General features: G+C 32.2%; 1 protein-coding gene across 4 annotated transcripts; it reads right to left on the bottom strand.

Annotated features, from left to right (window-relative positions):
* Nucleotides 1-10,014: 10,014 nt before the first annotated feature.
* LOC146902219 (testis- and ovary-specific PAZ domain protein) lies at nt 10,015-12,672 on the bottom strand. 4 transcript variants are annotated; one of them, XM_085731715.1, is made up of 5 exons: nt 12,479-12,672; nt 11,864-12,371; nt 10,684-10,863; nt 10,538-10,589; nt 10,015-10,428 (listed from the first exon to the last, which is right to left on the bottom strand). In XM_085731715.1, exons 2-5 carry the CDS (start codon nt 12,121-12,123, stop codon nt 10,336-10,338), a joined length of 585 nt encoding a protein of 194 aa, XP_085587841.1. In that variant the 5' UTR covers nt 12,124-12,371; nt 12,479-12,672; the 3' UTR covers nt 10,015-10,335. The 4 variants fall into 4 exon arrangements, with proteins under 4 accessions (XP_085587841.1, XP_085587842.1, XP_085587843.1 ...); XM_085731716.1 differs by having other exon boundaries at nt 11,864-12,095; XM_085731717.1 differs by having other exon boundaries at nt 11,864-12,095; nt 12,525-12,672.
* Nucleotides 12,673-13,207: the final 535 nt, after the last annotated feature.

The following is a 13,207-nucleotide window of genomic DNA, read 5'->3' as shown; positions in this document are numbered from 1 at the left end:
TGTATATATTTAAAACACATGAAAGTAAAATACCTTCCATAAAGATTTATATTGTAACACCCCGTTTTCCCAACATAAAAATTTCATAATAAAAAAAATCGTAGTTTCTCAATCATAAACGGAATGTCACATTCTTTTCTTAAAATCATAAACCGAATAAATAAATATTTATCCTTCAAAATCCAACAACGTAATTATTTTAAACTTCGCAGCGGAATAGTTTTCAACAATAGAAATAGTCTCGGCACGCATGCCTCATCATAAAAGTCTCATAAATCTTAGTTCAATAATAATTCTTAAACTTCAAAAGCAATACGTAAAGGAAACGTAAAATAGTATTAAAATCCCCATCCCGTTACGTATTAGAGCATCTAAGGACACGGTGAGAGATAGTCACCCACGACCGCAAACCTAATCTTGATTACCCGCAAGTTACCCATACGAAGATCAACATTTTTCAAGCGAAGGGGTGAGATCTCTCAAACAATGATATTAAGCTTATAAATCATAAATTACATTTAACAACTTAAATATCATCACATATCTTAACAATAATCATGTAACATCATAGGATTATCTAAACATAGCATTGTCATAAACATAACATTATCATAATCAACTTCATAAACAACTTCGTATTCAAATTCACAATCAATTTCATATTCGTTCAAAGAACATCACTTGATAAATTGACTTAGCACTTGACTCGACAAAGGCAACTCAACTCGACTATGCAACTCAACTCGACTATGCAACTCTTACTCATCGTAAATCATCTTGATATGCAAATGCATGTGGTACCAATCCGGGGCATCAAGCCCTCAACATAATTGAGCGTAAAAAGGCTCCAGGGCATCGAAGCCCCCAACATATTTGTGAAGGTGAGAAAAACACAAGAAGGGGGTTGAATTGTGTTTTGAAAAATTCTTCGTTTCTCCTAAAACCGAATACACCGATCGAAGCTAAGTGAAACGGCTTCGAAGTGGTAATCGAATCTAAATGCGGCGGAATAAAACACAGAGAGAGAAAAAGAACAACACAAAACAATTATACTCGGTTCCTTCCACAATCCGAAGTAGTCCAAATCCCCTTGCACTTCCAAGGAGATTTCACTAAGAGTAATATCTCGATTACAATTGCTCAAGCACACCCGCAAGAGACTTCCTTTGCTCAAGCACACTTTGCAAGAGTCTTCCTATGCTCAAGAACACAATCAAGAGACTTCCCTGCTCAAGCACACTTTGGCACTTGTAAGAATGTTGTGAGTCTTTCGTTCAAAGATTACCAAATCTCTAAGTATTCACTCCTTTATATAGAGGTGTGAAAGAGACGTTGTGAAATTGCAAAGACATCAAAGAGTCGTTGTTGAAGCTTGATCTTTCACCAATGATCTTTTGCCTCGATTTGGTTGTTGTCTTATGAAGAACCAATTTGAAATCCATTCCTTATCCAAAGGAACATCTATGTGCGAAGCAAGATTCGGAGCCGTTTTCTTGTCTTGTAGCGTGGACACAAAACACGGTAGTGGAGAAGGTGGTTGTACAGGTTCGTACAATGTCAACGCTTTCGTCCAAAATTGCAACCACATGTCTTCAAACACCTTTGAAATGACCGTTGCAAAATTCCACTCGATCTTTTGTTGTCCTTTGATGAATTTCGATCCATGACACAGCCTCTTAAATCATTGAATTTCTCAAATTCGGTTGATCTTCACTTCGGTGAAATGGCTTCGATGAGGCAGCTTCGATAACGCAGCTTCGATAATGCGGCTTCGATGACGCAGCCTTCGATGATGTGGCGCTTCGGACCTCTTGTCTTCGGGAGCACTTTACTTTCTTCAGAGCGGCTTTACTTCAGAGCGCTTTTTCTCTTCAGAGCAAGTTGCCTTCAGTGAGCGTCTAAGCTTCAATTTTGTTGGTTCCTTTTGCTCTTTATTTGCTCATTCGTAACCAATAAATGATGTAACTTTTAATTATGGTCCCGTACACTTGAACAAATATTATCTAGTCCAATTTACAATTTTTAATACCTTGTTATCATCAAAACTCTTTAAGGTTCATTGTTAAACACATTTTGTTCCAACAATTTGAGCGTAAAGGCTCCAGGGCATCAAGCCCCCAACATAATTGAGCAAAAGCTCCAGTGGCATCAAGCCCCCAACATATTTGAGCGTAAAAAGGCTCCAGGGCATCAAGCCCCCAACGTAATTGAGCAAAAGCTCCAGTGGCATCAAGCCCTCAACTTTGAATGAGTATGCATGGACTCAACATCTTACGTCTTAAAAACTTCATGAACATCTTACAACTTTTTGACGTAGACCGACATTTACATCTTAAATAAGACTCAAGAAGATATGCGCATATAAATAATTCATCTCATATCGCATCATAGTACAACAACATCAAATGATAATCAACAACATCTTAAACATCGCATCATCATAAGCATCATAATTAACACATATAGTGCATAAATAACAAGATCACATCTTTATATAACCCATCTTTAAATCACACATCTTTATATAACACTTCAGTTATACATCGTTAGTTAACACGTCAATTTCACATCATCAAATAATTCACAAATTACACTTAGTCAAATAATTAATCAATTGCACTTTGTTAAATAACTCATCAATTACACATCATTAAATAATTCATCTTTTTCAATTCACCATCTAAAACATTATTTTAGAGATGTCAGTTTCCGACAATTATCCTTGCTTAACTAACATTGAAAGTAAATTCCTCAAAGTTATCGCCCTCTTACCTTTTATTAAGGACTTCGTAGATATTAAATTTTAGGGTCTTGTTAAACAAAGGCCCCCGGCACCGGTTAAAGAATCCAAAAGTAGAAAAATTGTCTTGGAAATATAAACCGTTACTTTTGACTAAGTAATTATTACACCACTTTTTAATAAAATCTTACATCTTTTAACTTCTTAACCAATGCCCCGGGGCACCGGTTAACATTTTCCTAAATTTTATCAATTCAGCTGTCGAATTAAAAGTTCCTACTGAAAATATAGTGTACAAATTCTCATAATTTTAAAACTTATACTTTACCAAAGGACTTCAATTTAACAAATAACTACAAACTTTACTAAATAAAAACGTTAAAAACATCACATAACTATAGTCAATAGTTGGGTGGGGCTATGAAATCTAATGAGTACAAAGAGGATAAACTAGGTAACTGACACAAGATTTACTCCTAAATGAATTCCAAGCTTATATGTGCGATTGAAACATACATGGCCGAGAGTTGCAAGAGAATTAACCAAGAAACATGCATTGAAACAAAACACACAGGACAACAATCACAATATCAAATTCAACGACACTACATTGCCAAGCAAATTATTCATTTATAAAGTTAATAAAAGGATTCGTGAATTCAATCAAAGATTATCAATTCTAAAACACGTTACGAATTCAATTATCTATATATCTTAATCACATAAATCAATAACATGAATTTAGAGAGATCATATACCTAAAATCATAGCAACAATTAGAGCACGGATTTAACATGAATTCGTTAAAAGATCGTAAGAAAAATAATAGAAACAAAACCCTTCACTACCCGATGTTCATGCAACCCTTATGGTGAATAGAGACTCCCCTCTTACAAACTCATCCTAAAGCATGTTAGATGCAATCTAATGATTCACAAACCTAATATTAGTGAAACCCTTACCTTAGATTGTTTTTCGGAATCAAAAGCAATGCCGTTCTTCGTTCCTAGGGTTCTATCTCTCCGAGTTATCATCTTTCTCCAAAAGCGGTTTAACGTAAAAACTCTTTCTAATCTAAGCTTCCTTATTTATAATACCAATCACTCTTCCTAAATCTATTTAGGCCCAATAACATATTCTTCTTTCTATTTTAACCTCCAATTCTACTTACACTAATAATTCTCATATTCTAATAAATAATAGAATAATGCCACATAATAAAATACTAACACCTCATATATATAAATAAATCACATAAATAAATTCTAACTTAATAAAAATAATTAAATAAAAGGAGGGTGTTACATATATGACCAATAGCCGCATAAACATACATTCCATAAAGATTTATATGATCAATAATTGTTAATTGTTTGCCTTTAATATCTTTTGAGTCAATGATAAAAAATAATATAAATTTTCAAGTTCAGGGGCATTTTGCACATAAGTGCAAAATTTCGTGGGGATATTTGATCATAACCGTAAACAAGCACGTAAAAATTTGACGGAGGGTGTAAATTGATTAACGTTATACAATTTCAGGGGGTAATTGAAGTTTTGTTAATTTCAGGGGGTAATTGACGAAACTTACAATTTCGTGGGGAAGTTGCCTATTTACTCTAAAAATCTTGCTAACCAAAGGTGCCCTCAGAGAAATAGTTAATGAAACTATAAATAGAAATTTTGTCTTAAAAATATAAGTTTTTACTTTTGATTAAGTAATAATTACACAACTTTTTATAAAAAACTACTTATTTTAGTTGTTTAACCAATACCCCGAGGGCACCGTTTAACATTTTAAAAAATATTATGCTATGTGAACATCAAAATATTACTCTTTTGAAATAAAATATAAGGAAAAATAATAGTTGAAAAGTGGATGTATGTAGTTAAAAATTTAATTTGTATACATTAACCTTTTAACTATTATTTTTGTTTATATTTCATTATGAGGTAGTAATCAATATCTTGACAAAAAAATATTATATAATAAATGTTATCTTTAGACAATTTCTATTGCACACACACTAATTCGATTTATAACGATACATTTTATCTTTAAATTAATAGTTAGATAATTATTTTTGATTGAAAAAAATATTTTCTATTATTTAAAAAATTGTAATAACTAGATATTATCTATGAAAAGTGTTAGCGAAATCATTTTTTTCTTTTAAATTTTTATTACTTATAACAATGAATATCAAATATTTTTTGCTATAAAAAATTAATATTAAATATTTTTTAAATAGGATGTAAAATACTAGTATAATGCTTATAAACAATGAAATGATATTTTATGTTATAAAATTATTTTTTTCTCTAAAATACAGAAGTCAACAAATAACTTTTTAATTTATTACTCCCTCCGTCCCTATATCTAACCACCTATTTGACTTTATTTTTGTCCCTAAATCTAAACCTCTTTTCAAAGGGAAATACTTGGGTGCCATAGTTTTTTTGGTGACATAGGTTCATTTTATACGAGAGAGAATGATTAAAATAAATATATGAGAAAGAATGATTAAAATAAATTATTTATATGAGAGAGAATGAGTTGTTAAGAAAGAGATAGACACAAAGTTACCTATGGCACTAATGGCACCAAAAAACTATGGCACCCAAGTGCTACCCCTTTTCAAATTACTAGATGCATTTATTATTTTTTTTCTAAACATACCCCTAATTAATACTACTAACTTATCTTGAAATTTAAAAAGTCAAATTTAATACATATACAAACAAAGGACAATATGGTAATATTAACACACAAAACGTACATAATAATTACACCGACAACTTTTCTTAAGAAATGTGAAAAAAGCAAAGGGAGGTTACATTAAGAGACGGAGGGAGTAGTTGAGAGTAAATGCATCAATCCTTTGTAAATGCATCATAGAAGCTTCCTCGTCAATATTTCTCAATTACATACACCCTCGGTCATTAATATAAGCAAAAGTTTGATTTTTAGATTCATTCATTAAATGATGTATGTAATCTTTATTATATACTACATACATCATTTAATGAATGAATCTAAAAATCAAATTTTTGCTTATATTAGTGACTGGATGGTGTATAAAAACTCAAAGGACAGGTTATGTCAAAATTTCATTTCTCACATTTCAAGCATCAATAAAATACATACATTTTTGTCTATGTGAGTATAACTCAGGTTGGTAGGGACATGCATTGTCATATGCAGTGGCCGAGGTATGAACCACATACACCTCACTTATTCACTTTAAAAAGGTGAATTCTAACCACCGAACTACTTCGACAAAAAAATACATACATTTTTTTAAAGAATAAAATACATTCAAAATGACGTAAAGATTCTTACTCCATCAAAGCAAACGTAGAACCTTTAAAACAGTGGTGCGAAATTTGAGAAAAAAATTAAAGTGATTTATATTTTTCAATTAAAGGAATTAGATTGTTATTTTGCAAAGATTGAGACTATGTTGACCGACTATTATAATTCAAAGACTAATATGTCTATTTACTCTTTTTTTGAAGGAATGTCTATTTTACTCTTTTAAAAGTGTACTTTTGAATTATACCAAATTCACTTTTTTCTGTGAATAAAATGTTGGGTGAAATATTTCTTAACCGTACTTTACTTATCTTTCCGTCGAACTTTAACTTACCCCTTTTTCTAAGAACTTGACAGTTAACGCAAAAAATGTTGGGTGTGGAAAGTTTGTTCACATATTTTTATAAGTAATTAATTAACAGAATACAAGATTTTGCAGGTATTTTTGCTCGACTGAAGGGCAACTTGGTGTTCCGATGGATTGGTTGGTGGTTCTTTGGTTGGTGTCCTATCATTCTATGCATATATGATTAGAAATGACCCATGTTGAAGGTTTTACAATTTACTGCTAAGTTGCTAATTTCCTCCCTGCTGTACTCATAATTATTCTTTTTCTGATTGGACTATCATAATTCATAACAGGGATATCAACATTAATATAGTACATACTCATTCATACATATATGATTTTGCCATTTGATTTCCTTTTCTAAATGAATAAATTGCTCAGAATTTGGTGGGGGTGGGGGAGAGGGGTCCATAATCCATTTGTTGTGTATTTTAGTTTCAATTGCAATGCCTTTTTTGTTTAAGTCATCTATCACTAATGGAAAACATCAAGCTTATTGTCAATTAATTAAATATTAACATATTATTGTGATAAAATTATTGAATAAGTGAATCTGTTTTAATAATAAGATTGCATCCCATTATTTATCAACAATGTAGTATTTTAATCCCAACTTTACCCTATTTAATTGATGAGAACTAACATCAGTATCAGTATAAATAACATTTCTAGATAGTAGCAAGTTGATAAGTGAGCTTAATCACATTAGCTTCAAAATTATAAAGTAATGTTGCAAGTAGAACTGGATACCTCAATTAAGAGAAATGAAGGTTTAACCTATGAAGCACGGACACATACACGTACACAAGACACGACACGGACATTGACACGCCGACACGGATAATAATTTAAGATAATGACATATTTTAGTGTAATTATACGTGTCGTATCGGTGTCGGACACCAACACGTATCTAACCCTAGAACACGCCTAATCCGAGGAATATTTGTGCTTCATAGGGTTTAACTAAGCAAATATTATTCAACCAGTGTTAAACTGTTTTTTTTTTTATCTTTTCATCATGAATATTAGAATCCGAGACTAGGAGATTTTAATTGATGCTTGTGAATGGAATTTAAGAATTTCATGGGCGTGGTCTCCTATGATCATGCACAAAGTGTGTTTGCTCTCATTGCAAATTTGCTAGAGGTCCTACCATTGGGGGACAACCAGGGGAAGTCACGTTACTTTTTTGTTTTTTTTAGAAATGGTAGTTTGACATCAAAATTTTGATGTTAAATACGGTGTCATTTTATTTTGATGTATATTTTTGAAATGCATGTAAATCATAAAAGATTAAAAGGTAAAAGAGAGATAGAGATACATAATAATTGTTTCAATCTGAATTTAAACTCGAGTTCTCCAAACGATTCATCTTTTACAAAAAATAATTAATCATTTGAGTTGAACACTTATACAAATTCTATTAAATGTTAAGCAAAAGGAGCACTTTAAAATCCTATTTGCACTTAGAAGCTGAAGTATTTAGCTTGCTAATTTTTCCAAAATCTGCAACTACTCCAATAGTGACCTAAGTCTCAACTACTAATAACTAATGACATATGGATGCATCAAAATATCTTATTTTAAAAGATACGTATCTATAGAGTGTGCCATACCTTTCCAGCTGGATACTCCTTGTCATATGTTAGAGCTCTTCAAGACTTTATAAGCAAAGTGAAAGTGTAATCTAATCTTTCAAACTCCATGGCCATTAAGCAGACAATCTCTTTTTTATATTCTCATTTGAAGTAATAATTCCAGTTACATGACGTAATTAAAATGGGCCTACCAAAACTCATATAAAGTTTGAGACAAATCAGCTACTGGAATATGATATTGATTAAACCCCACCTTTCAGTAACATTTTGTTCATCATGAATGACTTTCTTTGACACATAAGTAAGTTAATACAGTAGAGTAATTAGTAATCACAATTGATCTCTACCTGATACAACTTAATGAAAGAGAGAAAAATATATTGTTTTTGCTTAGATTATTAGATAGTTGAAATTCTAGCATTTAGCAACGGTGGGTCAAATCAAGAAACTTCAATGAATATTATGAATATTTCATGTATAACCATAATACCATATTGTATGTTTCATTTGAACTTATTAGTGGAATTAGACATATACTATAACAACACATCAAATGTAAGGCATGTGCACTGCACTCTTCAAAAAGATGCATTATTCAACTCATGGTTAATATCTGTCTGTTGCCCACCCTTAAAAAAAACTAGATATTTGTCAATAAATGAAGTAGGGTGCAGACTATGTAGATGAATTAACGTAATTAGTCACAATCATATTTAGCTATCCATTTCACCAAATCAATGTCCATTTTAGTGCCACATATTGGTTAAATCCTCCCTATCAGAAATAGTTAGCTTTATTTTAAAAAATTCAATGTATACTAATAATGGTATACACAAATTTGGTGAGCACTAAAGATGAGAAGGGTCAATCAAGCAAACCACTTTCCCTTTTATTGAAGTTGATATTGATGTATTGAAGTGGAAAGATGTCATTCTCATATCCCTCTGGCTGGGGACAAGAGATGGTTGTGTACTATCAATGACCACTTCTTTGTGGCTCAGGCTTCCCCTTGCAACTCCCCCATCATTTCAAGGTAACATGAAATGTCGCAAAAATACAAATTCAACTCGTTGGTACATTCTCTATTTAGGCTCTGCCCTAAAGTGGTTTGAGACAATCCGTTTTATTTTTTGTTTGATAGAATTGATTTTGAAAATAATTTATTTTAATAAAATTTGAACAAAAGAATTAATGTGTATTTGGTACCATTTTATGTGATATAAAAAACTAAGGCAAAATTACACAGGGGTTTTTATCTTATTTAATCGTGCCGCATTAGTCTTTTACGAACTACTTACATCATGATATTAAAACTACTGGTATAGATTTCCACTTCACTTAAAAGTCAATTCTACTCGCTCCAAAAATAATATTTCTCTATCATAATTTGATCCAAACAACCAAGTTACTTCCTCTCTGAAAACAAAAGAGAGTTGGTCTGTAACAATTGATTCATCCACAGGTTTCTGACAAGCGTTACTTCAGATGTAATCAAACATACAATTATACATATTTACAATTAGTTTGTTTCGAATCATATCAGTTCATTCATCAAAGTAGCACCAAAAAGGTTCACTCATCAACTTACAGCTTACAGGCATCCTAAAAAATGCCAGTAAAGAGACTAATTTAGTGCCTTGCCAAATCCAGAAAGCTGTCATTATAACATGCCTTTGATGTATTTTTTCATAAGTGCCTATTGATAATAGGCTAATCCGAGTCTTAAAAACTGGCTAAATAATTGCCTCTTAAAGATTTAAAACAAGAGCCATTCTGCACTAAGAGTAGCTAAAGCTTTACAATTCACGTTCTGTTGTTTAAGTTTCTCAGAAGTAAAAAAGACTTGACTGAAGTATCAGACAAGAATAGCGAGTTTTGGTGCATAAATTAGAACAAAATAATTTCTCTATCAATTCGTTTGAAACAAGTATTCTTTGAGATGAATCAAACAGACATTAAACAAAAAAGGTTGGAGGCGGCGATAAATAAAACATGCATAACCAGAAAATGTAAAATGCTGTTATGATATCATCAAACTGAAGGCATCCAATTGATAAAGCTAAACACTTTTATCTACCAACAAACAAGTCCTATATCTCTCTACCTGTAGCAACTAAGACCAGCCGCGTCACCATCACTCAACACTGATGTAATTGTAAGGATTAAAAGAATTTTAGTTCTTACTGTTAGTACCAGTTTAGGAAAGCACATCATGCTAATTTGAGACAAAACTTCAAACCACATAACAAAGCTACCAATCAACCATTGGTGTATGTTAGAAACTTTTTATCTAAGTCAGTACTATTCCTCAATCAAACTGTGAAAAAGCTTAATCTGTACGGAATTCATCATTCTGAGGCCGGCCAAGAATCCCAAAAATGAGATAAGGGATTACCACCATGCATGCCATGAATAGTGTAAACTGCACAACATAAGAGGATAACGTTAGTTATCACAATTTCAATTTTTGGCAGTAAACAAAACAAGTAATAAAACATAGTAAGTGGAAAGAAATTATTGTTGATACATACCAGAAGAGGAATCGTCAAGAAACTCCAAATTGGCCACAAAGCAAAGGTGAACCTAGAGATACCAAAGATAGGGAGTAAGCAAAACAGGGACACGCTTATACGTTTAATGCAATTGAAATAAAAATAGATGAGAGTTTGTTTCTTACAAGCAAAAGGAGGTGATTCCGAATCCAGTGGCGAATGGCAACACTGTGATACTTGTTATTTCCCATTTCTTTAATCCCCATTTTTCATCAAACCTTCGAACGCTCCAAGCCAAGATACTTGTATAAATGAAAATCAACGCGTTCAAACCAATACCTATCATCCCAAGATATAGAGGCAGTCTGCAATAGAACTAAGGAGAAGATTATGAAAATTCCGATATTGGTATGAAGTCAAGTATTAGATCTCTAAGCATCACAATAAAAATAAATTAGAAGATTCATTCATTATTTCAAATTTCGATATCGTCAAACAGGTGCGGAAACACTCATCTTAAATTTCATCAAACCGGGTACTTATATAATAGGAAAGAGGGAAGGTACATATATACACCGATTCACTTCAAAACATCCGTTGGATACTGTTTATCTTAATGTATACATAGTAGATATGCACAAGCTGATAACTCATATCTGATTAAACCAGGAACTGACATCATGTTTTGAGTTATGAACTGATTTTATGTTTAGGATAGATGATTAATGATTTAGTCGTTGCACACGTGCCCTGCCTCATGGTCTGGTCTTATGACCCATAATTTCCATTTCCAATCAACAAGGGCATCAATCAATAAGGTGTTTAAAAATCCAAATTTAGAGGAAAAATAACAGGGTAAACAGACAAATAAATAGTTACGACATCATATTTGAAAAGCAACAAAACACTGGAATTTCTCCAAGCAAATGGTGGAAATAAATCTCATCCTCTCCTTCATTAAAGGCTGGCCTGATGTTTTTTGTCGAGTTATAAATGAGAAGCATGTGCTACTTATAATGTTTTGATTTCCCTTTAATTTTATTTTTGTCGTGTTATAAATGAATGTCGACAATTATTCTTACACATCCGCCAACGTTGATAACTTGCAATGCTGGGAGCTTCACAGTTGGCAAGACATTCAACTTATAAGTAACGCAAGGCTATAACAGTTAAGCAGCTCTATATAACTAAAATATTCAACATGTTCCTAAACACCTAAACAAACAAATTCCTGCTACCATCTTTAGCACAAAAAAGAAAAACCATCAATAAATGAACATCGAGACAAATTAACTACCAGCAGCCGTTTATAAATACAACTAAAAAAAACCGTTACACATTAAAGTGAACTTGGAATATTGTTACCTTCTAATACGATCGTCATGGCACAGGAGATATATGAAATTGGAATGCTGATCACCAAAGTATAAAATAAAAGCAGCTGAAGCAAGCCAAAGAAAATTCTCGAGCATCTCGATCCATGTCCTTTTAGGAGGACTCGGAGGCAGAAAAGCACGCTGCCTCGAACATGCATCGTCTTCCAAGTCATCACCACTACTAGCATAACCCTGGCTATGTCTCTGCCTCATTAAACCACCTGCCCCAACCGGTGTTCCCCCAGACATTGCAATGCAACTGATTATTACACAAAAAACCCACCAAGTTCCAACAACAAAAATCACCAAAACCCGAAAACTAACCAAACAATTATGTGACAAAAGCAATAATTTTTCTGCAAATTAACAAATAAAAACCTTTGATCTCCAAAACCCAGAAACAAAATTGAATCTCTCAAAGAATTATGCAGTGATCTAGAGTAGAACACTTCCCAATTATCCAGAATCCAGCTAATACTTCATGGATAAATTTCAATCTAAGGCATAGAAATCATCGCTAAACATCAAAAACTCAACCTAGGAATCATCATAACCTCCAAAACTCTTCAAATAATAATTAAAAAAAAATTCAAAAAAAAAATACCAATTGGGATTTGAATAAGAATCTAGCGAAACTGATGAAGCATTACTCGAAATTGGAGGGAACCCAGTTGGAGGAAGGGAATCTTGAAGGATGATTTTGTTGAAAGAGTGAACGAACCTTCGATTTGAATTAGATTGAAAGAAAGGAAAAAACAGAGAAGAGGGTTACGCATGTGACATGCGTAAGCGTTGTTCAGAAAGAGTACCAAACTAAGTTCCAAGGTATAGTATATCATATCAGAGAGACCTGTTAAGTTACGGTACTACTTTTCTTTTCTAAGGTTTGATTATAATGAAAAATAAAATTAATATTTGATGCAATGAAGATTCTTTTCCTATTTAGGTAGTCTTCGAATCTTCATGTAGTAATTTTTTTGTCTGAAATAATTATTTTGATTTTGTGACTTCTTTTAACAAGATTATGATTTTGTTTCCTTTAAAATAATTGATTTTGTATCCTTAAATAAAATGTTATTTTGCTAAAAAAAGTCATAAGCATTTTGCTTCCTTAAAAAATACTAATAATAAGCATTTTGCTAATTTGAGATGCGATCATGATTCGAATTTGATTTTCTATGAGCAACTTCGTGCTCAAATTAATTCTTTACTTTATGTTGATATTTTCGGTGTTGCTATCCTGGAGATAGTTACTTTGTAATCTTCTTTGCGGACTTAGAGTTCATATGATTCTACTAAACCAAATAGGAAAATTAATGTCTGTTTTTTTGAC

The sequence above is a fragment of the Medicago sativa genome, chromosome 8 (genome assembly GCF_051527215.1).
Source record: "Medicago sativa cultivar Bolivia chromosome 8, Bolivia_mono, whole genome shotgun sequence".
Taxonomy (NCBI): domain Eukaryota; kingdom Viridiplantae; phylum Streptophyta; class Magnoliopsida; order Fabales; family Fabaceae; genus Medicago; species Medicago sativa.
Note: the sequence above shows the minus strand (reverse complement) of the source record. Positions and strands in the feature narration are given on the sequence as shown.